The sequence below is a fragment of the Enoplosus armatus genome, chromosome 24 (genome assembly GCF_043641665.1).
Source record: "Enoplosus armatus isolate fEnoArm2 chromosome 24, fEnoArm2.hap1, whole genome shotgun sequence".
Classification (NCBI taxonomy): Eukaryota; Metazoa; Chordata; class Actinopteri; order Centrarchiformes; family Enoplosidae; genus Enoplosus; species Enoplosus armatus.
The window spans coordinates 11,831,701-11,858,392 of NC_092203.1; the positions used below are offsets into that span (position 1 = coordinate 11,831,701).

Below are 26,692 nucleotides of genomic sequence, written 5' to 3' on the forward strand. Positions count from 1 at the left end.
CCAATCAGAACTGAGCTCTCTCTGCGTGTCATCCTGTTAATAGTGTGTATAAACAGACTGAGGACACACACACACACACTCCACACACACACCACTGCTATGATGAAGGCGATGAAGATGATTAATTATGATGATTATGATAATTAAGAATAATAGAATCTGTTTTTCACCTCAATAGAAAAAAAAGAGAGAAACTGTTTGTCATATTAATGTTTGTGTGTGTGTCAGAGGGAGAGCGTGTGTGTGTGTGTGTGTGTGTTAGTGACGCCGTCCTGTGTGTGTGTGTGTGTGTGTGTGTGTTTTTCCACGGACAGTTAGGTGGTGTCCCGGTGTAGCGTTGCCATGACGACTCGTTGTGTTTGCGGTGACACCAGTTTTTTTGTCTTTTTAGCGAACCAGAGCTGCCGCCGTCCGCCCCCCCCCCCCCTCATCCTCACCCCCCCCCACCCCCCACCCCACGTGCGTGCAGCTCTGGTTAGTTTGGATATTCTGATTATGCATTTCTTGTTTCTGTATATAGACCAGACCTCCAACTGCTACTCCACTAACTCTGGACACTGAACCTGTCTGTCTCTCTGTCCGCCCGTCTGTCCGTCTGACAGACAGACAGCAGGAACTCCACCTACTGTGACTGTCTGTTTCTACTAAACCTGAAGCTGTAACCTTCAACACGCTCTCTACCTGTCTCTCTACCTGTCTCTCTCTCTACCTCTCTGTCTCTCTCTCTGTTTCTCTGGTGCCATTCTCAGACAACACCCCGGTCCTTAAGGAGCTGCGCAGCCTGTCGAGTGCCCTACGGAGGGCTGCAGGTAGTGAGTAGTGCACTACGACAGGTGTAGGGAGAGACAATGCTAACTATAAAGGGATTAAGGTGGAACCTGCCTTCAGATGGAGCTCATGAGGTTGTTTTATTGAAAGCAATATGCTTGGTGTAGGTTAAAGTTGTGTTAAAGGCAACACACGCTGGTACGGCAAGCCGGTTGGTTAAAAACGTGTAGTTTATTCATGAATTAATGTAACCGCTGTCCGTTAACGTTTGTTAGACCGAACAATCTCCCCACAAGCACAACTCAGAGGCTGCTCCAGAGCTCCAGAGCAGCTACTAAATGGACCTCGTGGTGAGGTTGTTTTGTCAGACTGTTTGAATGCACTTTCAGTCTCAAACCTTTAAACCAACGTGGACAAGAAGTCCTTCAAGTGCTGATGAAGACTGTGTGACATGGTGGAAAGCTCCAGAACAGTTCCGTTTTGATGCACCATCATGACATTGTAATCCCTGAAATCCTCCTTTCACTGTTCAAAGTATGATTCCTGCAAAACATGTCAAACTACTAAGATTCATGTAACATTTCATTCCAACAGCTTTAACCTGTTGAGGTGCAGTAACTTAGTGTGTGAATACATCTTGCATGATAACACACGACAAACTACAGGCTTTTTGTCCAACTGGCTTGCCGTACACCGGTGCGTCATGGCGAGATGACCACTGTCCTAAACTGCCCGTTCATTAAAAGAAATGTGTGTTGCACTTAAGTGTAGTTTAATGCCGCATTCATGTCATGCAGGAATTCCCGTAATTACCAGTTCCCGGCACATGAGTAGTGTTCACGTCAACAAAAAGCTAAAAGCTCTGATGTATCCAACCTGGCACTAAATAATACAGAAGTGTCTGAGGAAGCAAACATCCTCCTCAGGTCCGACGTTCAAGGTATTTAAATACGAACTGAATGGATTTACAAACTTCTCTTAATAGTCCAGTGACGTGAACACTCGTCTTTCCCATCCCACGTAACATGAACACGGCATTAGTCACGTGAATGACACTAAAAAATGGACGCTACCTTGTTCCCTTGTCAGGAATGGAAAATGATTTTGTCTTCAACATGTCGATGTTGTGATTGGGAATGCAAAAAAAAAAAAGAGAGTAGAAAACTGAGAAAAGTAACGTCTATGGGGTCCAACATTTTTAAAACGTCGCAACTTGTGAACTCGGAGTGCACCAGAAGGATTTAGGGTGGATTGTAGTGCACTACAAAGGGCGCAAGATGGAAAGTGTAAAGGGGAAAGGAGTGCATTATGAAGAGTTTAAGGTGGAAGGTAGTGCATTATGAAGAGTTTAAGGTGGAAGGTAGTGCACTGTGAAGGGTTTAAGGTGGAAGGTAGTGCACTATGAAGGGTTTGAGGTGGAAGGTAGTGCACTATGAAGGGTTTAAGGTGGAAGGTAGTGCACTATGAAGGGTTTAAGGTGGAAGGTAGTGCACTGTGAAGGGTTTAAGGTGGAAGGTAGTGCACTGTGAAGGGTTTAGGGTGCAACAAAGTGCACTAAGGAAGATTTTAGGGGCACACTATTAAGAGTTTCAACTCAAACGTAGTGCACTATGAAGGGTTTAGGATGGAAGGTAGTGCACTAAGCAGGGTGTAAGGTGGAAAATAGCACACTATGGAGGACCTAACGTTGGAGGTGGTGCACTATAGGGGATGTAGCGCAGAAAGCAGTGCACTACGAAAGGTTTACGGTGGAAAGTAGTGTACTATGGCAGGTTTAGGGGGGAAAATAGTGCACTACAGAGGGCGTAGGGTGCTGTTTGAGACCTAGCCTGGTTGCCGATTGGCAAACTCAACTAACCAATCAAACAGTGTTATTTGTACAGAACTAACAGCTGCTAACTGACTGCTAACAGCTCTCTGTCGTTGTTTGTAATAAACTTCATTTTTCATCCAAAACTGTATCTGCATGTGGTATTTATTCTTTGTCAGGGGCCTTGATTCATCAATAAATCTATGTATTATTATTGATTACATGTGATCAGAACCTACTGATTTAAGTGTTTCTGGATCGGGTTGCACCAACCGTTCATAAATTCATCGCTAAGTTTGTGTGTAAAGTCCTTCATAAGTTCTCAGTAACTACTAGCTAGTTATAAGCTAACTAGTTAGCTTTGAAGTCGTCAAACTAGCGAGTAGTTACTGCCAGATGGACCAAAGACGTTCCCCTTTGGACAATAAAGTTGTGTTTCAGGAGGACAGATGATGTTATGTTATGTCAGCAGTCGCGTGTCATCAGATAACAACGTCGACTCGAAGCTTGAAACAGGACGTGAACTTCGCTCTCTGGTGTCAAAGTCTTTGAGCACCACGTGGACCGTCGTACCGTATATAAGAGAGAGCAACGTTACTTTCCAAACTGCTGAATTATTAGCATCTGTAGGTTCAGCAGGACACAGTGTTAGCGTGGATCACCTGTGACCCGCAAGTCGTAATCTAACTTAACCAATTACACAGCCGGAGATAAAGAGTGTAAAGTTCAAACTCATATCTACTCCTACTTTTTCATTCAGAACTAAAATCAAGAAAAACACGAGTTAATTATTAATTATATTTTACATTTAAAACAAGACTTTAACCCAAAGAACGGACCTCAAATCTTTTATTAACTAGGTGTTTTGCTGCAGCTTTGTTTCTTTTATTTCAGATTCAATGATAGAGTTTAACAGCAGGGAGTTTATCACAGTTTGCATTTAGATAGGCGATACTGTGTTATCTGTTCACAGATAATCAGGCATCTTTATGACCAGATTTGGGTTCAAGGACTGATCCAGCAGCTCCTTCTATATCAGCATTCAAATTAAAAGCACTGACAGGAAATACATCTATTTAGATTTGCAGTAAAACAAAGCGGCCGACTGGAACTAAACTGTGATTTGTTACAAGAACGCTGTCAAGGAAAGTCTTATCCAGTGAACCGTGGCCCACATGACGCTCAGGTAACACCACTTTGTAGTATCATGCTGAGCACCGTGATCATGGGAAGCTTTCAGTAGGTCACACGTAGCCACTCAGTCTTTTATTGTGAAAAGCAGAGCAGTTATGTAACCCACAAAGTTTACATGTTTTCTGACACCTGGAGATCAACACTTAGGCGACGACGAAGGCTACATAAGATCAGCTGCCGTCAATCTGTGCGTGCAGTCGGTCGTGGGGCTCCAGCAGTGCACTCTGGGAAATATAGACGAGGCCCGAAGGTCAGGAGAGAAACATGCAGTCAATACTTGGAAAAAATGGAGTGGAAACTCCCGAGCCGGTGAAAGCTCAAGTGAAAGGTGAGTTTGACTGATGAATTATTTTAAAGGGTTTATAAACAGCTGGTTATTAGGTTTTAATTTGTTGTTAATATCTTAATTTGTCTCTGTAAAGAGGCATTCTGCTGATAGTACAGGTATTTTTACACTGTGGTACTGTACTTTTACTGAAGTAAAATAATTCAACACTTCTTCCACCGCTGGTCTCGGACTCTCTAAGACCAGGGCTGAAACCATCAGCCACTTTGATAAATGAATTGTTTGAGTCATTTTCAAGCAAACGTTCTTTAGTTCCAGCCACTAAAACAAATCATTTTAATCTGAATACAAGCCAAAAAGGTTAGAAACCACTGTTCAATAATGTAAAGTAACATAATAATGTTTCTTGTATAATATAATCTGCCTTTAATTCTTATAGTGCAGCCCAACAATAACTCATCATGTATCTATAACGGCTCTGTTCATGGTATGTTTCTCTCCTGCAGTATCCCTTAGTGACAATAAACAACATCAGTTTAAGGTGAAAGCCTGTGTGTGACCTTTGACCTGCAGGCTCCGTCCCGTCATGGCTGCAGGGCACTCTGCTGAGGAACGGGCCCGGCCTTTTCTCTGTGGGCAACTCCGAGTACAACCACTGGTTTGACGGCATGTCGCTTATCCACAGCTTCACCTTCGGCAGCGGTGAGACCCTCCACACTGACCACAACATTAAGATTTACACGCAACGCCAGCTCGCCGTAAACACGCGAAGATACTCACGTAGCATTTTAAATATCGCGGTCGAAAAGTTAAACTCGCTGCGGGAAGATCTGGTACCTGGTTGTGTTGCAGGTGTTCACAGTTGTGATGTTGTTGTTTCAGGCGAGGTGACTTACAGAAGTAAGTTTCTGAAGAGCAACACCTACAAAAGGAACATCAAGGCCGACAGGATTGTTGTCTCCGAGTTTGGGACCATGATCTACCCAGATCCCTGCAAAAACATCTTTTCCAGGTACCAGACCATCCGGGACAAGTAGAGATTCAAATCTAGGGTGGAGCGTAAAGTGTGAGTCAGCGAACCGTGTCGAGATCTCGTCCCTCCACAGGTCTGCTCCAATGTCTCCAGGACACACAGCGGCCTGTTCAGGTCCAACCGGGACAGCAGATACGTTACTGCGTCAATGTGAGGTTGATTTATTGGTGGTCAAGTAACACAAGTGGAGCTTTTCTCACACTCTCACCAGGGCATTCACACACCTCAGCAACGTCATCCCTGACTTCACCGACAACAACTTGATCAACATCATTCGCTATGGTCAGGACTACTACGCCTCCTCTGAGGTCAACTACATGAACCAGATTGATCCTGCTACCCTGGAAACTGTCAGCAGGGTAAGTTGGTCCTCCTCCTACCAGCTCCAAAGGTTCGTTGATCAGGAACAAATACGTCCTCAAACTCTCACTTACCACGACCAAACTCCAGATTAACTACAGGAACCACATCGCTCTGAACTTGGCGACGGCTCACCCTCACTATGACAACGAGGGCAACACCTACAACATGGGCACCGCCATCATGGGCTTCGGTCTGCCGAAGTACATCATCTTCAAAGTACCAGCTGATGCATCGGGTACGGTGGCCACAGTAATCTGATTTGACGTAAACCCTCAAAGATGTAGGGTTCATGTTGATGTCGGAGTGGAGGGCAGAACTGTCCCGGCAGTCTGTCTCCTCACCAGAGTACAGCTGGAGACATAAAGTTACTTCACTGTGCCGGAGCTCCAGAAGTCACATCTTTATCTAATTACAGTGCTGAGTCTAATTGATTTATGATGCTGACTGACGTCTAGACAGAGACTTGATATCAGCAAAGTCTCAGCGTCCCACAGAGAGACTGGCAGCGGAACCACTTGATTTACAGCCTTTCAGAAATCATTATGTGAACTGGTTTCCCTTTTTCAGGTCAAAGACTACACATGAACCGTGTAGAACTAGATGTCAGGTTTACACAGACCTGGGGACTCCTTCATGATGCTAAAATTACAATTTCAAACGGAATAAAAAATGTGTTCTTACAATCTGATAATAATAATAATAATAATAATAATAATAACAGTAATACTTGTTTCAGATAAAGAGCATGAGAAGCCGGCGCTGAGGAAAGTTCAGCAGGTCTGTTCGATTCCGTTCCGCTCCACTCTGTTCCCGAGCTACTTCCACAGCTTCGGCATGACCGACGACTACATCGTGTTCGTGGAGCAGCCCTTTAAACTGGACATCGTCAAACTGGCCACCGCCTACTTCAGAGGGGTCAACTGGGGGAGCTGCCTTAAATTCGATAAGGACGACATTGTAAGCCCCCTGTTGACGGAACAATGACGCATATTTCTTTTAATTGTCATACATACAATAACATAAGAGGTATCATGCTTACCGATAAGTAAATTCATCACTCCTTGTCAAAAAAAAAACTACTGTCTTCTGCATCTTTGACTCCAAACACTAAATCATGGGAATCAGTGTGACGCAACTGAAACAAGTCGTCCATAACAACGACAAAAGGGACGGACAATACAACTGTACTTTCCTCTTTCCTTCCCAGACCTTGTTTCACGTCATCAACAGAAAGACAGGAAAGGCAGTGTCCACTCGTTTCTATGGCGACGCCCTGGTGGTCTTTCACCACATCAACGCGTACGAGGCCGACGGCCACGTGGTGTTTGACCTAATCAGCTACAAGGACAACAACCTGTACAACATGTTCTACCTCCAGAACATGAGACAGGACACCAGCAGCTTCCTCCAGTCCAACAAAAGCTTCTCCCCGCCGGTCTGCCTGAGGTTCGTCCTGCCGCTCAACGTCGACAAGGTACAGTCGGACCCAAAACACTCGCTTTAATTTCCACTTCATCATTCATGTCTCTACCGACAGTTTGTGGTAATGTGTTTTCCAGGAATCTTCCAAAGGATCTAACTTGGTGACTCTGACGGACACGACGGCCCAGGCAGTGATGCAGGAGGACGGCTCCGTCTACTGCCAGCCAGACGCTCTGTTTGAAGGTTCATCATCTGCACTGTCAGTCCGTTCGAGACTCCGAGTTTAATCCATAACTGATGAGTGTGATTCCTCCTCAGGTCTGGAGCTGCCAGGGATCAACTACAGCTTCAACACTAAAAAGTACAGATACTTCTACGGCTCCAGGGTTGAGTGGTCTCCTCATCCCAACAAGGTGAAACACCTCAGACTGCCCGCAACAATCCGTCCAATAGTTCAACGATCAAGTGTATTTGTCACATGCAATCATGTAAAGTACAATCTGAAAAGCACCTGACGTCTCTCTCGTCCAACAGATCGCCAAGTTTGACATCGTCACCAGGAAACACCTCGAGTGGCAGCAAGACGACTGCTTCCCTTCAGAGCCGGTGTTTGTTGCGTCTCCGGGAGCCGCGGAGGAAGACGATGGTGAGGACTTAGCTTCGTCAAGAGAGACATTAAACCGTCTGAAAGGATCATGTCTTCTCTGGTTGTGACTGTTAGCATCTGTCCTTCTTGCAGGGGTGATCTTATCGTCCGTCATCTCTCCGGATCCGAACATCTCTCCGTTCATGCTCATCCTCGACGCCAAAACCTTCGAGGAGGTCGGCCGAGCCTCCATCCCCGCCACCGTCCACATGGACCTTCACGGACATTTCATCCCCGCCGCAGTCTGAAGGCCAACACACCTGCTGGATTCATTATTTATTCCTTTATGTAAATCCTGTAATATTGAAGACTGATTTAATATTAAAAATCTATTTCTTGACCCCCAGAGGATGAACCCCTTAGACTTTAATGACTCCATCACCAACATTTTTGTTGCGTTTGGTTTTTGTCAAGACTTATTTTCACCCCCTCTGCCACCTACATGTTAAAATGTTTTTACGCACATTATGAGAGAAGGAAGATTCTTCTCCAACATGGAGAATTTTACCTTTTTGGTTTTACATTCTGTTTTCAGGGATTTCTTTTGTGTTGAGTTTAACAATCCCACATGAAGTTAAAAGTTACTACAACCAGTAAAAATGATCGGTCCAATCTGTGGAAATTATCTGCAATATATTTTTTAACTGTCCGGGACCCATATTGAATCTCTCTTTTGTCTTTTTTTGTTTTGTTTCGTCTTGTGAATATTGGGACAAGTGTGGCCTCTAACATCAGGCTCAATGTGACAATGAGGCAAATCTGAAGCAAAGATCGTCTCCGGATAACAGATTTCACAAATTTAAAAACTTTATTACACAGATGGACGACTTCCTAAAGAAGCCTGAAATCAGCTGCTGTGATCCTTTTCTGTGGAGATGAGTGGAAGAACTCAAAGTATACAGGAAGTAACTTTCACGTCGTAACGACAAAGAGCCCAACATGTTTAAACATCACATTTCTATAGAATATATGTTGCAAATATTCAACATCAGGGACAAGTTGGGTTGTTTAGTTTGAACCAGTCTGGAACAAACTGCTTCCAACGGGTCTGGATCAAACCAGTCTGAATCTCTGAACTGGTTTTGTTGTCTGACCTTGGCGGTCCAGAGAGGAATCCTTTAAGACCGCCTCAGCCGGACTAACTGGTGGGTTTTTGTGTTCACGCCTGTTTGGGGTTTTTCAGCAGGCAGACAAAGATCAGCAGGAGGATGAAGGTCACAGGGTTTGTAATTAAACATGAGAACAAAAAAGGTTTGTCCACATGTTCAGGTTCAGTTCTTAAACAGGTGCCGAAGTTTTTCCTCTTTCTTACAATGTCAGTGTTTTTAACTGTTTTTGACTAAAGTCAAAATGAGCAAAACCAAAAGTCCTGGTTTACATCATCAAACGTCTGGGAATTAAACCTCGATGCTTCCAGTGTCTGTTAGTCGGCACGATGGATGAAATCCTCTGTCACAGTACAAGTCATTCTATATCACACTATACTTTTCCCATATGTCAACTGAGACACTCTTAGGGGATAAAATAGTTTGACTGTTTTTGACTAATCCAGCAAACTGAACAGCTGTGAAATCGAGGTTCTTCATAATGTTGATGCAAAATTCATAAAAATCCAATATTGCCATTTTCAAAATTGACTTCAAACATGAACCCTAACCCATTATGAAAATAAAACGCAATTTTTGTTATTTTGTTTTAATATCGACAGCCACAGACTTCCATAAAATACTGATTCAGATCTGAACACGTGGCTGTTTATTCTTCTGCAGTGAACAGAGAAGTGAAAACTCTCAATCTGCAGGTTTCATCAGAATCATGGGAATTTATTACATCAGCAGTTGCAGCAAAAACTGTTTAAAATCTTCCAGAGGTGACATCCTCTGTCATTCAAACCCCCCCTTTGCCCTCCAACATGGCCGACAAACCACACAGCAAAGCAGTCAATGCTGAGTCAGCTCTTTAAAGTCTTTAAAGTCGACTCCGTCGCTGCTGCTTCAATGATTTGGTGTTTTGTGAAAAGAAAAACCCAGAAAAACTCATTTTTTCCTCCTCCTCCAGCCCTGGTGCTGCTCAAAACAATCCCATAATGCACCTGGTTTGGCTGAATAAACTGGTTCTGCGGACCCGTCGGCCTCGTTAAGCTCGTTAGCCTCAGTCTGGGGAGGAGGGGGGCGGAGCCTGGGACACGAAGCAGCAGCAGCCACAAATCAGAGCAGAGAAGAAGAAGAAGAAAAAATAATAACACAACGTTGATGCTGAAGAACAGGCACGTTGGAATACTGTGTGTGTGTGTGTGTGTGTGTGTGTGTGTGGTCTAAACTATCACTGTTTACAACAGTGGAAAAAACTGTTCGTTTCTCACAGAAAAACACTTTCACGTCTTTTTTTCAGTTGTTTTGTTGTTTTTTTCATCCGTCCGTCGTCGTCATCTGAGGGAGGAAGTGTGTGTTTATCTGTGTGTGTGTGTGTGTGTGTGTGTGTGTGTGTGTGTGTGTGTTTCAGGTCCCTCAGATGATCTCGAAGGTCTTCTTCAGCTCCATGATCAGCTGCCAATCAGTTTTCTGCATCTCGTCTCTGAACCAGTTCTTCAGAGCGTCGATGGACGCCCGCGTGATCTGAAACACACACACACAGATTCTCTAATAAAAGTATTATATCTAATAATATTTATTCATATTTAAATACCTGTAGCATGAAGTCTCACTTGATGAATTCAGGAAGCACTAATTCCACGTGCAGAAATATTGTTTTCATATCAATGAACTATTCCAGTTTCTTCTACTTTGGCTGTTAAGCTAAAACTGAAAACTACAGCTTTGACTTTGAGGTCTTGTCTCTAATAAAGGCCCGTCTCCAATAAAGGCCCGTCTCTAATAAAGGCCTGTTTCTCTAATGAAGGCCTGTTTCTCTAATGAAGGCCTGTCTCTAACAAAGGCCTGTCTCTAATAAAGGCCTGTCTCTAACAAAGGCCTGTCTCTAATAAAGGCCTGTCTCTAACAAAGGCCTGTCTCTAATAAAGGCCCGTCTCCAATAAAGGCCTGTCTCTAATAAAGGCCCGTCTCTAATAAAGGCCTGTTTCTCTAATGAAGGCCACTATCTGAAATAAAAAAAAAACCCTGATTGAAATGAAAATTGACATAATCTAAACACTACGCTTCAATGAGTTTACAATTACACGTTTTAGGTTTGTCTAAACTCGACTTCTAACAGACATGAAAACATTCTTACCTTTCCCTCTATTCTTTCCTTCTTACCTACTTTTCTTTGTCTTCATCTTTCCCTTCCATCATTTCATTTCTGTCTCTGTCGAGGAGGCGCTACCTCGACATCTTAGCTGACTGTGAAATCGCACGCGTTCCCTCCAGAAAAACAACCTTTTCTCGTTACCGTGGAGACGGAAGAAGTGACGCTCGCCCATTAAAACAAACGGCTCTGAAGAAAGTTCCCGTTCTTGGTTGGAAACGTGATTTTAAATGAGAGTGTCGAACCCCTCCCCCCTCAGAGGGCGTGTCCTCACCTTGCTGACCATCAGGTCGGTGGCTTCAAAATGGCGGCCGTACATCTTGGGCGACTCTCCGGGAATGGGCTCGATCTTGATGCAGATCTCCTGGCCTTTCTTGGCGCTGTCGACGGACTTGTGATTCATCTCGATGCTGGTGACCACGCCGATGTCCACAAACTGAAACACGGGAATACAAATTCAAATAACACAAGTCGTTTTCAACAATTAACAACAAAATCAAACACAGTTTGTGAGCGCGTCTCACCCCTTTGCTGGGGACGCAGAGCGGCGTCCCTTGTCGCAGGACTCCGGCCTCGATGGACACCCCCATCACGATGGGGTCTCTGGAGTTAAAGATGAACTGAGGCAGAACCCGCAGCTTCACCGGAAACACAGCTATATGTCTGACAAGAGAAGAACAAACAGCGTCAGAGAGAGATGTTATCAGATGAGGAGGACTCGTGGTGTTTGACTGGGCTTTCCTACTTGAACTCGTCCTGTTTGGCCTTCTTGTAGTCCTCTCTGTACTTGGTGAAGGCGTCGAACAGATGGTAGATGATTTCAGCCGAGAAGATCCGAACTCCCAGACTGTCGGCCATCTCCTGACTGTCCCTCTCCACCTTCACGTCAAAGGCCAAGATCACTGCGTACCTGTGTACACATCACCAGCATCAGCATCAGCATCAGCATCAGCATCAGCATCACGGCCCCACGAGGAGTCCAAACCCCAGGTTCAAGCCCGACTTGGGACCTTTGTTGAATGTCTCCCTCTTTCTTTCATAATGTTTCCAGGATCAAAAACTTTGCAGTCATAAGTTTCTTTATGTTTGCTTTCTTCGTCCACGTGTCCATTTCCCTTTTGACGGTTTGTCTAACTGTCCATAAACCTCCTTCAGCCGTCAAATCAATTCTCTACGAGGTGACAACAGTAAAACTGCCACAAACAAGCAAGTATGATTTAAAAAGAGCCTAAGAATAGAAACCTGACTGATGGATCGGTTCACCTGTACAACTTGTCCCAGCTCATAATGGATCATGTATACGATATATATGATATAGAAACAGGAAGTGACAGCGTGACGTACTGCACATCGTGCTCCAGCATCGTCGACGCCCTCATTACGTCCTTCTTATGAACCGGACCGATGTTGATGCCAGCGTACTGCAGGAACACACATAGAGACAGAGGTCAAAGGTCAGCTCCCCTCTGTGGGATTCACTTCCTGCTTACTGTCGCTTTTCAGAGTAAATGTCCTGAAGCAAACATTGTCTGGATAGAAATGTGTCAAATGTACAGCAGCTTTAATATTCAGTTTACAGACGACGGCTACTGTAGACAGACAGACAGGTAGATGGAGAGACAGGTAAGCAGACAGACAGGTACTCACGGGGACTTTAGATGTCCGGAGGAACTCGAGCAGAGCCTCCAGTGATCCCAGCGTGGACGCCTGGACGTAAACTCCCTTCTCCTCCAGTTTGATGGAGCTCAGCGTCTGTTTGAGCTCCCGCACCAGTTCATCCTGAAAACCAGCAGCAGTCAGTAAACTGGGAGCCTCTCACAGCCAGTACATCTGCTTTAACACTGGTCTTGTACTGTGTGTGTGTGTGTGTGTTACCCTCATGACGGGGATCTCGTCGTCCTTGTGAGCCACCAGCAGGGGGAGCCCGGCCAGCGCCTTCTCCAGGTCTTTACCCAGAATCTTCACACCCTGAGACGTCGACACCTCCTTGTGCTTCTCGTACTGGCTCTGAACACATCAATCAATCAATCAATCAATCAATCAATCAATCAATCAATCCTGCTCGCAGCTCATCAATACATCTCTCGGCGGAGGAGCAGCACTTTAACGCCCAGTGTCAGAATCACCTGCCATGTTCAGGTGTCCACATACTTTAGGCCAGACATCACCAGGCATCAAGAGGGGCAGCTTTTATTTTGAAATGAAGAACTGTTTACCTTGACTCTGAGCTCCTTCAGAGGGGGGGGCAGCAGCAACCCTCTGATCTGCGTTACGATTGGTCCTTCCACCCCCGGGACGATGATGGTCTCTCCCTCCCGCAGACAACCGTTGATCAGGATGACGTCTATCGTGGTTCCCATACCGGGCAGAGCTTTCACCTGAACACACAGACCTCACCAGGTAAGTTCATCCAGACTGTGGAGTAAAACCACATGACAGATCAATCAGACCCTCTTACCTCCATGACCTGAGCTCGCAGCTCATCGCAGTGCGCTAGCCGGCGAGCTAACATGGTCTGCGTGAGCTCGACCAACAGGGCGATGAGGTTACCCATCCCGTCTCCGCTGTGGGCCGAGGTCGGGACCAGCGACACAAACGTCCGGGGGTCTTTATTCTCGAAGAACAAGGCGGCGTTCAGACCCTGAGGAACAACAACAACGTACTGAAGGTCACATGGGGTTCCTCGAGGCTCCGTCTGGGGCCCATTACTGTTTACTTTGCACATAAAAGACTGAAAAACTAAACCTAAAGCAAGTTTCCCAAAGAAGAGCGAAGCTGTGATTGGTTGATGAGTGATGATGTAATGATCGTCACCTGCTGAGCGAACTCCACGATGACGGCCTTGGTTCTCTCGTCGAACTCGTCCTTTGTGTTCTTCTTCTGCTTCTTCAGCGTTGCCACGACGTCAGTCTCCGGACTCTTCTTCCAGTCGTACAGACGGTCGATCTGACGGCACACAACGACGACACCGTCAGGACACAGAAGAAGAAGAAGAAGAAGACACGCCTGAGGATGAAGAGGTGACAGACCTTGTTGAGGGCGACGATGAAGGGACACTTCTTCTCCTTCAGCAGGTTGATGGACTCGAGCGTCTGAGGCTCCAGGCCGTGCATGATGTCCACCACCAGGATGGCGATGTCGCACAGAGAGCTGCCTCTGTTCCTCAGGTTACTGCACACACACACACACGATTGTTACAGCGTGGTATTAGTACTTTTACTGAAGTAAAGGATCTGAATACTTCCTCCAACACCGGACACACTTACAGGAGGAGTACGTAAAGATTCAGAGGACTGATGTGTTTGGTGGTTCTGTGTTACCTGAAGGACTCGTGTCCCGGTGTGTCGATGATCAGCATGCCGGGGATCTTCAGGTCCTCTTTGTCAAACTGCACAAACACTCAAATTAATACGGCGTGAACACCAACCCTGAGCTAACACCACCGTGTGTGTGTGTGTGGGTGGGGGGGGGGGGGTGTGCGTGTGTGGGGGGGGGGTGTGTGGTCCTACGTTTTTAACCATCCTCGTCTGATCCTCGATCGTCTCTTTAGGGACGTTTGTGGCTCCGATCTGCTGAGTGATTCCTCCGGCCTCCCCGTCCTGGACATGAGTGTGTCGCAGCTACAAACACACAACCAGGTGAGAGGGTCACTACAGGAAGTAAACCAGGAGGTAAACACTGAGGAAGCAGTCTGAGACCACTAAGCAGCCAGTAAACAGGCTGCAGCACCAGTCTGTACACTGGGAGTCCACTGTAAACCCAGGATGTCACCTTGTCCAGGATCTTGGTCTTCCCGGTGTCGACGTGTCCGAGCACACACACCACCGGAGCTCTCAGCGTGTCCACGTCTATGTTCTTCAGGTTCTCCGCTCTCCGTTTCTATGGAAACACACACAGCCGGTCAGTCGGAGATGGGCTGAGGAGAGACGAGCTCTCGCTCCTGCCGGGTCTCCCTCACCTCGATCCTCCTCTTGGCTCGGTCGTACAGCCGCTCCTCCTTCGTCCTCCCGTCGTCGTCGTCGCTCTCGCTGCTGTCGTCCTCGCTCTCCTTTGCCGCCCTCCTCTTCCCCTGACTCGCCGCCGTCGCCTCCTTCTCCCCCTCCTCGTCGCTCTCCTCCTCCTCGTCGTCTTCCTCCTCGTCGTCCTCGTCCTCTTCCTCGTCCTCCTCCTCGTCCTCCTCGTCGCTGCCCGCAGGCTGAGGCGGAGCAGCCGTGTCCTCCTTCACCTCGATGTGGACTTTCTTCAACTCTGACACAAAGACAGAGACAAGTATTAATACAACTACTGCTGATAGTAGTACTTCTAGTACTACTGCAGTTACTTCTAGTACTACTGCAGAGATGTTTTATACTTTTCTTATTGTCAACAAATATCATGAAAGACCGAGACAAACAACGGAGAGCTGCAACAATTCAAAACAAGACATCTGAAGACGTCAGTTCGGGACAAATATTCAACAGATTAATCGATAAATGAATAAATAATCGTTAATTGCAGCCGTCCTGGGGACATCGAAGACGTAGAAATCAGCAAATATTCACATTTGAGAAGCAAAAGCAAAAAACATTTAGACATTTCAGGACGACTGGTCGTAAATAATCAATGACATAAACTGAATGAAGAAATGTTAAGACTACAAACCCTTTCTTCTAATTTAATTATACTTAATGATTAAGTAACACTTTGTTTAGCTTCGAAATATAAAGAAAGACAGAAAGTGAGAAACCAAAAGATTCCATTTAATTTAACGATGGAAAACAGAAATCAGAGACGCTGCAAACAGGAGTGTTTGGTACCTTTCTCCTCATCCGTGGCGATGGCCTCCCAGTCGTCCACAGCAGCCTCTGGCTTCACGTCTGCACACACACACAGAGAGGAAGAGGAAGATGGTGATGAATCCTGATCATGCTTTCTGTCCTCCCTCCCGACTCCTCCTCCTCCACTCACCTGGCTCGGCGGCCGGCCTCTCGGCCCCCGTCTCCATGGCAACGGGCTCCGGGGTCTCCGACGTCGGTGACGTCACCTCTGATGTTTCTGTGACGGAGGGAGAGGAAGAGGAGGAGGTTTACTTTAATGAGGAAGAGTTTTTATCTCTGAGTCACAGCGATGATCTCTGTCAGCGGGCACCTTCAGGAGTTTGAGCGCTGGGCTTCTTCTTCCTCTTGTCTCCATAAACCGGCTTCTTCTTTGGCATCGAGTCTTTGGATGGCACTTCAACACCTGCGCAGTACATATACAGGACATATACAGTGAATAGAGAGTACTATTGTGTACTATTGTGTACTATTCAGCAACACAGGTGTGGATTTGCCCCCCTCCCCCCGTGCCCAGTATGCTAAGCTAAGTTAGCCGGCTGTAGCTTCAGTATCAATCTGAACGTGTGACGGTGTGAGAGCAGCGCTGTGATTGGTGGGCGGCCTCTGACCCTGAGCCTGCAGCAGCTTGAGCGTGGCCTCGGCCCGAGCCCGAGCCTCCCTCTGGGCTTTGGTCAGCAGCTTCCCCTCCTTCTTCAGACGCTCCTTCCTCTCCTTCTCCTTCTGCTTCTTCTTCTCCTTGCGCTCCTGCTCCAGACGCTCCTAACGGGGGAAAGACGCAGGGGGTCAAAGGTCACGGAGGAGACTGATGGGTGAGATGACAGAGAAAAGAAAGGAGGAGGTGCTTTACCTGCTCCTGCCTCTGCTTCTCCATCTCCTCCAGCCTCTGCAGTCGCTCCTCCTCTTCCCTCTTGGCCCGTTCCTCCTCCTGCAAACAACAAACCATCGTTCTCAGACGTCAGAGAGACTCCCGCCATGACTCTGTGACTACATTTCCCAGAATGCCCCACCTCCTTCATCTTGGCCAGAGCTTCCTGCATGGCCTTCACTGTGGCCTTGCTGGGTCCCTTCTTCTTCTCCTCCTTCTCCTTCTCTCCCTTCTTCTTCTTCTTGTCTTTCTTCTTCTTGTCGCCCTCGGCTTCCTCTGCAGAAAGACGCAGAAGAAGAAAAACACACAGGTTGACAAACTGCAGCTTTAAGATTCATTTATAACTCTCGGTCGGCCATCTTACCCTCCGCGGCTGGCTCCGCCCCTTCCTGCTCCTCTGTCACGTCTGCAGGAGGAGCCGCCTCCTCTGTCGTCTTCTTCTCTGGCTCTTTCTTAGCCTCCACGCCGGTCTCCTTCTCCTTCTGCTTCTTCTGCTTCATCCTCTCCTCCTCCTTCTTCTTCTTGTCCCTCTCCTTCTTCTCTGCCTTCTTCTGCGCCGCCGTCTTCATCTTGAAGCCTCCTGCCTCCTCCTCCTCCTCCTCCTCATCCTCGCTGTCCGCCTTTGCAGCCTTGCCTTTGTTCTTCTTCTTCTTGTCTCTCCTGGAGGCAAACTCCTCGTCGTCCTCTGACTCGTCATCCTCCTTCCCTCCTCCTCCTCCTCTCCTCATGCCTTCATCCTCGTCTTGGTCCTCCTCTTCGTCTGACACTGAAGGTTTTTTGCCTCTTTTCTTGGCTTCTTTGGTCTTGAGGCGAGAACATGAGCCGCTGTCCTCGTCAGAGTCAGAGGGAGGAGCAGCAGGAGGCGCCTGCAGACGGAGAGAGAAAAGGTTGGATCAGTATGGAGGCTCAGGAGGGACAAATGTCTTCTTTTTATTATACACGCTCACACTGACTGGCATTTTGTACTTAAAAAACGTCCTCACCTTCTTGTTGTCTTTCTGCTCTCCGTTCCTCTCTTCATCGAGCTGACCGTCATCACCCTCCTCATCCTCAGGGCTGGCTCCGCCCTTCTTCCCCTTCCTGGTCTTCTTCTTCTCTGGTTTGGGAGGCTCGACGCTCTCCACTTCCTCTGTAGTGTCTGATTTCTGCAAAGAGTTAAATAAACATCCTGCTGAACTCATTTCTGGAGTTCTGACCTGAACTTCGACCACAGCAAGAAGATTTAAGAAGTATTATGATGTTTTAGGTCAATCTAAAGCCAGATGTCACTTGCGAACCAGAGTGACCGTGACTGTGTGGTGCATGAAAACGTTATTTCAGTGTCATCAATGTGACCGGTACCTTTGCCTTTCCTCCAGTCTCCAGAGACAACTCCTCCAGCTCCTTCAGGATGTCGTCCTCACTGCAGGAGGACAAACACAAGAGGTTCAGACACGACACTCAGGAGACCAGAGGCTGTGTCCCCATCCTGCTGTTTTTATAAGCATTTCGAAATATTGGAAAATCCTGTCTGAGGTGTAAAAGTTGTCTGTGGATCAAACTAGAAACAGACTTGATGAATAAAGGAAGCTGGAAACATCAGCTCTGTGTGGAGCGATGAGGAGGCTGTAACCTTCATCACAACACAGATGTCATGTTTCCATCATGTTCTCCACATGGAACTCAATAATGACGTCATCTCGTTGTGTCCTCCTCTTCTTCTGTGGTGGCAGCGACTGGAGAATTAGCTCCACCAGCTGTTTAATAGCTCCACCAGCCTTTCACTTCTAATATTCACATAGTAAATGAAGACATTCGCCTTTTCTTTTGCTGATTTTCTGTAAATTTGGTTAAAATCTGCACTATGTTTGGATGGATACCTGACTACAAGAGCTGAAGAGGAAGAGAAGAAGCAGAAAAAGCGGAGAAACAAAGGAAAGAGAGAAGAAGAAGAAGAAGAAGAAGAAGAAGAAGAAGAAGAGTGTCGTACTCGTAGTCGTCCTTTTTGGCTCCTTTCTTCTTCTTCTTCCCCTTTGGCTCCTTGGAGGCTCCGGCTCCTTCGATCTCTGCAGCCAGAGCGTCGATGTCGATGCCGTCATCTTTGGCACTGAAGACAGATGGATAACAACATCAATCAATACCTGAAATCAATACCTGATAATAACCAGGTCAGACAGACCAACACTGTGACACTGAGGACATCAGCAGAATGAGCAGGACTCTCTCTCTCTGTCAGAACAATATGAACACATGAAAAGCTGCTGACTCTCCTTTTTCTTCACAGCCTTTTATTTCCCATCAGCCCTCTAACACACAGCCAGCACAATCTGATCTGAGAACAGCTTCACGCAACAGAAACCGAGTTCTGTTCATGTTACTTGATGGGATATAACAAGACACGTGTCATATTGAACAGATCTCCCCTCAAACATCTGGTTATTACATTATTATTATGATTATTATGACTTTTTCATCTTGTTTGGTTTGTTTTATATTACGTTAAGTTCTGTACATGTTTCTATAATTGTTGTATCTAAATTATTCAGTGTCTTGTTTTTACACCAATAACAATATTATTGTATATTAGTAAAAGTAGAAATACTGCAGTATGAAAATACTCCAGTTTTACACCGAGTAAAATACCTGAAAATTGAAAATGTCACTTAAATAGCACTCTTATTTCAGAAAAATTATTTTTAAACAATTATATTATAGGTATGTTTCTCCTTCCTTATTAAATATTTGATATACAGTTTAATCTATGACAGTGCTTATTTTTGCTTGTTAAATCTGAGTAGAAGTATCAAGTAACATAAAATGGAAAGTATCTCAAATTTGTACTTGAGTACAGTACTTGAGTACTTGGCTATTCTTGAGTTATAAGCACCTTGTTGAAATGCACACTGAAGTGGAGCTTCTCGCTCTGCTCCTGAAACAATATCACTTCTTGTTTTATTCGTTCAGATGATTTTATCTACTGTGATTCTCCGCTGTGTGTTATTGTGACTTTACTTGTGATGAAATGTGATATTCAGATCAAACACACTGAGACCACCTGTCCCTGCAGCCCCTCAGGTGTGTCAGCAGGTGACACCCGGCGACACAGCATTACATCAGCCAACGTTAGCTGTCACATTCACAGCGCAAGAGACAAGAGAGAAACGGGCCAACAACTAGCTTCGCTGCTCAAGTGCCCCCCCCCCTCCCCGGTTCTGGCTCTTGTTAGCATTTAGCAACTAGCTTTCACACGTTGTAATTTGAGAGTCCGCGCTGTTAAAGAACTGTTTAGGGACCGTTTCACTGACCGTCAGGGTTTATACTGAAACACAGTTCCGTGCTGAAAGACAGACCTGAGAAGAGCTAAGCAGCCGGCTCTATGGAAGCTAACGCTAAGCTAGCTAACTAGGCTGATTTCTCAAGCTAACAAACGTAACACCAAAGCTGTAAACAAGCCCTTACAGGCTGGGGTTGGCCCAGGTGAGCCCGCGTCGGCCCGCCTGCCTGTTGTGTAATTCATCTTAAGCCAATTTCAGGCTGTTTAAATTGACACCTGCACACACACACTTCCACTGACTCGTGGTTAGCATCTGCTAGCGCAACTAGCCGCTAAGCTAACAGTGTAACCAGCAGGCTAACGGGCCTGTTTTGAGGTGTTTACGGGGCAGGAAAGTTCACTCGTGGTGGGTGTCAGTGTGGACAGGTGATGTGTGGCGGCAGGCGGTGTTTTCTCTACCTGTCCTCTCCGGATTTCTTCTGTTTCTTCCCCATCCTGCCGCTGCGGTGCTCCGGTTCTCTCTCCGCTGGTCGACACACACGACGGCTCGCATCAGACAAAGATCGCCTATGTACTGACACAGCGGTGAGGCCTCACTTCGCTGCTTTTCCCTCACCGTCCGAGCTGTAAACGCGCTGCCGTTTCCATAGAAACCGGTTATGCGCAAACCGTTATTTATTGGCCAGAAAATTAGAAAATGTTAAATAGCACTATAATCTGTAATAATAAACGTACAGAAATATTATAATATAGAAAATAATTGAAAAACATACTTCAAAGAACTGTATCTGAATATGTTTCATACACGTAAATGTAAATACATAAAATCTCAAGAAATATGCCACTTTATTTATTAGAAATGTTATTACATAATCTCAATTCAAAACACACACATCAGTAACAATAGCAGTATAAATGTAGAGCCCATGACAGCCACATATCAATATGAATGTGCCTGTAGTGTGTAAATATAAAATATCTATCAGAATTTGGTTCCAGGACATATTAGCAGAGTGATACCTCTTCCCTTTTCTCCCTTCTCCACCAGAGGTCCAAGCAGCACGCATGGCTCGAATAGAGAGCATGGCGCATGCGTCCTGTGGCATGACCTGTCTGGGGTTAGCCATGTTTTTGACCCACAAATACTGTAAATGATCAATAATGAAAGACTTTTAGCAGCATGATAACTAACAGATTTTATTGTTGTCAGTGATGTCAAAGTATTTAAAGACCTGTCAATCAATGTGAGTGACAGCAGCTTCTGATTGTTTCAGTGTTTGTTTGTTGGGTTTACAGTTGGATCACAGTGACAATGTGGATGTTACAGATGGAAAACATTCCCATGCTTATAACTTGCAGGTTCACAACTCAAGGCAGCAATATGATTTCAGACTTGGTCATGTGACAGTTAAAAATACGGTGTACTGATAATATAACATATCCATGTTTGTTTGGCTTACAGGCACTTCTGTATTATTTGTCCCCAAGTCTGAAAGGTCAGAGGAACTAGAGACTTTTTGCTGTTTTTGCCTGAAAAACGACTTTTTAAATTCTGCACTGAATAACTGAACTTCCACATCATGGCTGTAATGAACTCTGCAGCCTCTAGGGGGGAGTAGTAGCTCTTGAATGGATCAGTTTTATTTCAGCCCATCGCAGACACCACAGCATCGCACAGGTTGTGCAGTCTGTCCTGCAGCTCGCCGCTCTCAGACCGCAGCAGCGCAGTAACAGCTGCAGCCGCTCGATGCCGACAGAACCTCTCACCGACCAGCACGCCGCTCAGCTCGCCGCTCAGCCGCAGAGGAAGCCAGTCTGCGGGTACGCTCAGCTCGCAGCTCTCGATCACGCCGTTCTTTACCTCCATGTGCAGCTGAGCGGAGCTGCGAGCAGACGATTGATTGTCCGTCAGGTCCAGGAGGGTTTGGACGCTGAACTTAGGCGTCTTACCGAACGTCCAATCCCATCCACGCAGCTCCTCCGCCGCCCTGCTGAGACCAGGAAACGCAGACTCATCGGCGGGGTTAACGAGGGTCGATGCAGCGCTGAAGCTGAACTCTGAGAGCCCGAAAGACAGGAACATTTAAATTAGAAGACAGAGTAGATTACAGAAGTCAGATCAGGTAGGAGCCCTTTAAAGGTTTACTTTGGTGTGCTCAATCAGATCTGTAACCTCACTGCACAGTGATGTCACAGTGTACTGACACACCCTGGAGAACACTTCAACCTCACTGCAGCGAGGTGAGAAGTTAAACCAGCAAAAACTAGATTTTCAGCTGCTGTTTAGTTGCTCTTATCAAGCGTTTGTATTTTGCTGTAGTTACACTAGTTGGCCAGCAGAGGGACTCGTTCACCACAGATGTTATGAGAGATAGTAACTGGATAGTCTACTGGAGTCCAGTAGAGTCCAGTAGAGTAGAGTACCTGCATTGTACTGGTGCACCAGTGTGTCCAGCAGCTCCTCCCACTGCAGCGTGGGGGCGTGGTCCAACAGATTTGCGACAGGCGAGGGGACGCTGGGAGTGGCGTTGCTATGGATACCTGGGCATGAAGGGCGGAGCACGGCAGCGAGGGCGGAGCGGTCAGCAGAGTGCAGCAGGGTGCAGTGATGGTAGGACGACTTCCTGCTCAGTCTGGACGCGCTGCCTGCAAACAACAACACACATAACACCAACATCTTATTTGATGTTTCTGCTGCATTGCACTCTGGGACTTGTAGTTGACTTCTCTCCCCGTCCCCCCTCCCGACCTGAGATCTTGAAGTGTCCATTGAGTAAAATGTCGAATCTGTCGGTGGCCTGGACGTCCAGACCCGGCCGTAGCCGTCTCAGAGCCTCTGTGATGACCTTCAGGTTCCTCTGCCGGTCGTACGCCTTCTTGGAGGTGAAGAAGGTCAGGTTGAGGTTCCCGAGGTCGTGGAAGACAGTCCCGCCTCCGCTCCGCCTGCGGGCCAGATGGATCCCCGCCCTCCCCATGGCCTGCAGGTTGCACTCGGTCCAGGGGTTCTGGTGGCGCCCGATGACCACTGCCGGCCGGTTCCTCCACAGCAGCAGGATGCTGCGCTGCTGCAGGTCCACGTTGGCGTCGATCCAGTCCTCCAGAGCCAGGTTCTGGAACACATCGGTGGATTGGGAGTGTAGGACCAGCCCTGCACTGCTGCCGTCAGAGGCCGCGACCAGGCCGCCGCTGAAGGTGGAGCTGGTCCGAGCCGACCGGCTGCTGGTTCGACACCTGCAAACACCTGAGCAGCCTCTTAAAAGAGACAAGGTCCTTCTGATGTGTGACATCACGGCGTTTCCCTCGAACAGCTGCTTCACCTCAACATGACGGAAATGTCTAGAACATGAAAATAAACTATTCAGTCCACCTGCAGCTATAAGATGTTAACACTATAACCTGAACTATATTCAAAACTCTAGAAGTTGACTAAAACTACTTTGTGTACAGAAAAAAAGTATTGTTTCCATACAGAAAACTGCATGTATTCAGTGAATAAATAACAGTTCAAGTTAAACTGGCTGTATCTACATGTGGTGGACAGTCTTTTACACAGCTGCAATTTCTTATTAATATTAGTTACCAGGAGATAACTTTCTACTTTGGTTTGATTGAACAGAGGAAAGCAGCATCTTTCTATCTTTGGGTTATTCATTTTATGGATGACTAAATTTAATATCCGAGTGAAGGACTTCATCTAACAGTTAGAAGGAAAGAATTAGCAAGAAGTGTACAAACTGAGTACTCTTCTTCTTCACCCTAAAAACATCATTAATTACAGTTTATTACCGGGGTTACATGAATTAGCCTTCATTTCACGTAAAACCAAAGTAAAAGTACGTCTAACGTAATGTATGACGACACTGACCCACCCAGCGCCTGTCTGTTTGCTAGCTCTAGCATTAGCTTTAGCTCCGGCCTAAATCCTGCTGTCACTTAAGACTAAATTAAAACTTTGATTCATTACATTTTAACAAACGTCCGTAAACAAACAGTTTCATCAATAAAATGTAAATATAGCTGAGAACAGTTGGTCTCGTGCTGACCTGAACCAAAGCGAGCGGACCGGCGTCAAATCACGACAGACAACTTCCGCTCTCCGCCTTCAAAATAATCTTTGGTTGTGGCCCCGTCATGATTGTTTTGGTTCATCTTTATGTGGTGTTCTATTAATTTGAGAAAACAAACAGGTATAGTTATCATTTTATTGTTATATATGGACATTTAGTCGTGCATCAGCCTTTAAGAATTGAACAGGAAAAAGTGGCACCCTTCTTTTCTGCTTTTATTCTGAAAGATAAAATCGCTTGAAACTGACTTATTTCCGGTTTGATGGTAACTTGACTCTTGGCTCTGACCTCGGTCCTACACTGTGAAGGCACCGTGTTGTGCTGCGATCTCACTGACAAAGGTTCCGACCGCAAGAACAATTTGCGTTATTTCAGTCGGTGAACAGGGAATGTACAAACAATATGGCGGTGTAGTGACCATGTTATTGGCGGGAAAGAGCTTTGTTATATATCTGGGAAGAAAACAAAACAAAAAATATAAATGAATACATAAAAATGAAGAACTGAACATATCAAACATTTTAATTCAAATGTTTTTGGAAGGCAGACTCCATTCATTTGTAAAATTAAGATTGTAAAAGTAAGATTAGAAAAAAATACAAAATAATTTTACAATAAACACGTATTATTGTTATATTATTATTATTATTATTATTATTATTATTAAGAAAACTAAAGAGATGGTGGTGGACTTCCACCGGTGCAAACACACCCCTCCTACATCAGTGAACATCCAGGGAATGGACATCGAGATGGTGAAATCTTACAGTGTTCAGGTGGACACCCAGGTGTCAACAATAAATAAAAATAAACTGGACTGGACTAGAAGGGCCAGAGCAGACTCTCCCTGCTCAGGAGACTTCTCTGACTCTGTGGGGGCATCAGCCATCTTTTATGGAGTGGTCTGCTGGGGCAGCAGCATCTCAGCTGCCGAGAGGAAGAAACTGGACAGACTGTTTAAGAAGGCCAGCTCTGTTCTGGGATGCCACCCCCCCCCCCCCCCCCCCCCCCGGACTCAGTGGAGGTGGTGGGAGAAAGGCGGATGATGGCTAAGCTATCATCCCTGAGGGACAACATGTCCCACCCCATGCAGGACACTCTGGCAGCACTGTGCAGCTCCTTCAGGGACAGGCTGCTTCCCCCGCGCTGAGTGAAGGAGAGGTACTGCAGGTCTTTCCTCCCAGCTGCTGTCAGGCTCTACAATCAGACCTGCTCCCAGTAGACCTGCTCCCAGTGGACCTGCTCCCAGTAGACCTGCTCCCAGTAGACCTGCTCCTAGTGAACCTGCTCCCAGTAGACCTGCTCCCAGTGAACCTGCTCCCAGTGAACCTGCTCCTAGTAGACCTGCTCCCAGTAGACCTGCTCCCAGTAGACCTGCTCCTAGTAGACCTGCTCCCAGTAGACCTGCTCCCAGTGGACCTGCTCCCAGTAGACCTGCTCCCAGTAGACCTGCTCCTAGTAGACCTGCTCCCAGTAGACCTGCTCCTAGTGAACCTGCTCCCAGTAGACCTGCTCCCAGTAGACCTGCTCCCAGTAGACCTGCTCCCAGTAGACCACACACTGACATGGACAATCCACATATCTCTGAATGTAACTATGGTGTAATACTCACACCTCTATGTGCAACAATCCTTTTACCTTCATTTCTTTCTTCTGTGAATTTGTAAATTTGTAAATTTGACCCAGGTAACCTCCCGTCACCTCCCTCCTCAGACCCAGGTAACCTCCCCTTACCTCCCTCCTCAGACTCAGGTAACCTCCCCTCACCTCCCTCCTCAGGTCCAGGTAACCTTTCATCACCTCCCACATGTTACCCCATGCAGGACACTCTGGCAGCACTGTGCAGCTCCTTCAGGGACAGGCTGCTTCCCCCGCACTGAGTGAAGGAGAGACACTGCAGGTCTTTCCTCCCAGCTGCTGTCAGGCTCTACAATCAGACCTGCTCCCAGTAGACCTGCTTCCAGTGAACCTGCTCACAGTAGACCTGCTCCCAGTGAACCTGCTCACAGTAGACCTGCTCCCAGTAGACCTGCTCACAGTAGACCTGCTTCCAGTGAACCTGCTCACAGTAGACCTGCTCCCAGTAGACCTGCTCACAGTAGACCTGCTCCCAGTAGACCTGCTCCTAGTAGACCTGCTCCCAGTGAACCTGCTCCCAGTAGACCTGCTCCCAGTAGACCTGCTCCTAGTGAACCTGCTCCCAGTAGACCTGCTCCCAGTGGACCTGCTCCCAGTGAACCTGCTCCCAGTGAACCTGCTCCCAGTAGACCTGCTCCTAGTGAACCTGCTCCCAGTAGACCTGCTCCTAGTAGACCTGCTCCCAGTGAACCTGCTCCCAGTAGACCTGCTCCTAGTGAACCTTCTCCCAGTAGACCTGCTCCCAGTGGACCTGCTCCCAGTGAACCTGCTCCCAGTAGACCTGCTCCTAGTGAACCTGCTCCCAGTGAACCTGCTCCCAGTAGACCTGCTCCTAGTGAACCTGCTCCCAGTAGACCTGCTCCCAGTAGACCTGCTCCCAGTGAACCTGCTCCCAGTGAACCTGCTCCCAGTAGACCTGCTCCTAGTGAACCTGCTCCCAGTAGACCTGCTCCCAGTAGACCTGCTCCCAGTAGACCTGCTCCTAGTGAACCTGCTCCCAGTGAACCTGCTCCCAGTAGACCTGCTCCTAGTGAACCTGCTCCCAGTGAACCTGCTCCCAGTAGACCTGCTCCTAGTGAACCTGCTCCCAGTGAACCTGCTCCCAGTAGACCTGCTCCTAGTGAACCTGCTCCCAGTAGACCTGCTCCCAGTAGACCTGCTCCCAGTGAACCTGCTCCCAGTGAACCTGCTCCCAGTAGACCTGCTCCTAGTGAACCTGCTCCCAGTAGACCTGCTCCCAGTAGACCTGCTCCTAGTGAACCTGCTCCCAGTAGACCTGCTCCCAGT

At 46.9% G+C, this 26,692-nt stretch overlaps 3 protein-coding genes across 4 annotated transcripts; 1 reads left to right on the forward strand and 2 right to left on the reverse strand.

Annotated features, from left to right (window-relative positions):
* Positions 1-4,036: 4,036 nt before the first annotated feature.
* On the forward strand, positions 4,037-7,770 carry bco1l (beta-carotene oxygenase 1, like). Its single transcript, XM_070930670.1, has 11 exons — positions 4,037-4,100; positions 4,632-4,760; positions 4,941-5,070; positions 5,303-5,450; positions 5,542-5,689; positions 6,191-6,411; positions 6,662-6,928; positions 7,014-7,119; positions 7,195-7,289; positions 7,411-7,522; positions 7,616-7,770. The coding sequence occupies exons 1-11, from the start codon at positions 4,037-4,039 to the stop codon at positions 7,768-7,770; spliced, it is 1,575 nt and encodes a 524-aa protein (XP_070786771.1).
* Positions 7,771-8,311: 541 nt separating this feature from the next.
* Positions 8,312-20,236, reverse strand: eif5b (eukaryotic translation initiation factor 5B). 2 transcript variants are annotated; one of them, XM_070930524.1, is made up of 26 exons: positions 20,160-20,236; positions 18,417-18,533; positions 17,789-17,849; positions 17,431-17,592; positions 16,812-17,313; positions 16,590-16,723; positions 16,430-16,507; positions 16,191-16,341; positions 15,893-15,985; positions 15,713-15,799; positions 15,562-15,621; positions 14,724-15,013; positions 14,537-14,644; positions 14,275-14,385; positions 14,086-14,153; positions 13,795-13,936; positions 13,580-13,711; positions 13,224-13,406; positions 12,982-13,143; positions 12,641-12,772; positions 12,413-12,544; positions 12,110-12,186; positions 11,511-11,675; positions 11,290-11,428; positions 11,040-11,201; positions 8,312-10,137 (listed from the first exon to the last, which is right to left on the reverse strand). In XM_070930524.1, the coding sequence occupies exons 1-26, from the start codon at positions 20,192-20,194 to the stop codon at positions 10,030-10,032; spliced, it is 3,591 nt and encodes a 1,196-aa protein (XP_070786625.1). In that variant the 5' UTR covers positions 20,195-20,236; the 3' UTR covers positions 8,312-10,029. The 2 variants fall into 2 exon arrangements, with proteins under 2 accessions (XP_070786625.1, XP_070786626.1); XM_070930525.1 differs by having other exon boundaries at positions 15,562-15,609; positions 15,695-15,799; positions 17,783-17,849.
* Positions 20,237-20,529: 293 nt separating this feature from the next.
* Positions 20,530-22,987, reverse strand: lipt1 (lipoyltransferase 1). The gene is made up of 3 exons (XM_070930789.1): positions 22,450-22,987; positions 22,125-22,346; positions 20,530-21,758 (listed from the first exon to the last, which is right to left on the reverse strand). The coding sequence occupies exons 1-3, from the start codon at positions 22,985-22,987 to the stop codon at positions 21,346-21,348; spliced, it is 1,173 nt and encodes a 390-aa protein (XP_070786890.1). The 3' UTR covers positions 20,530-21,345.
* Positions 22,988-26,692: the final 3,705 nt, after the last annotated feature.

Coding starts and splice junctions, on each gene's coding strand:
- lipt1 (XM_070930789.1), bottom strand. CDS start 22,987: ATGTCACACATCAGAAGGACCTTGTCTCTTTTAAGAGGCTGCTCAGGT. Junction 22,347..22,449: donor TGGACACTTCAAGATCTCAG/GTCGGGAGGGGG, acceptor TGTTGTTTGCAG/GCAGCGCGTCCAGACTGAGC. Junction 21,759..22,124: donor GGTGCACCAGTACAATGCAG/GTACTCTACTCT, acceptor TCGGGCTCTCAG/AGTTCAGCTTCAGCGCTGCA.
- eif5b (XM_070930525.1), bottom strand. CDS start 20,194: ATGGGGAAGAAACAGAAGAAATCCGGAGAGGACAG. Junction 13,712..13,794: donor TCATCGTCGCCCTCAACAAG/GTCTGTCACCTC, acceptor GTGTGCCGTCAG/ATCGACCGTCTGTACGACTG. Junction 11,429..11,510: donor GCCAAACAGGACGAGTTCAA/GTAGGAAAGCCC, acceptor TTCTCTTGTCAG/ACATATAGCTGTGTTTCCGG.
- bco1l (XM_070930670.1), top strand. CDS start 4,037: ATGCAGTCAATACTTGGAAAAAATGGAGTGGAAACTCCCGAGCCGGTG. Junction 5,690..6,190: donor AGTACCAGCTGATGCATCGG/GTACGGTGGCCA, acceptor TACTTGTTTCAG/ATAAAGAGCATGAGAAGCCG. Junction 7,290..7,410: donor GGTCTCCTCATCCCAACAAG/GTGAAACACCTC, acceptor CTCGTCCAACAG/ATCGCCAAGTTTGACATCGT.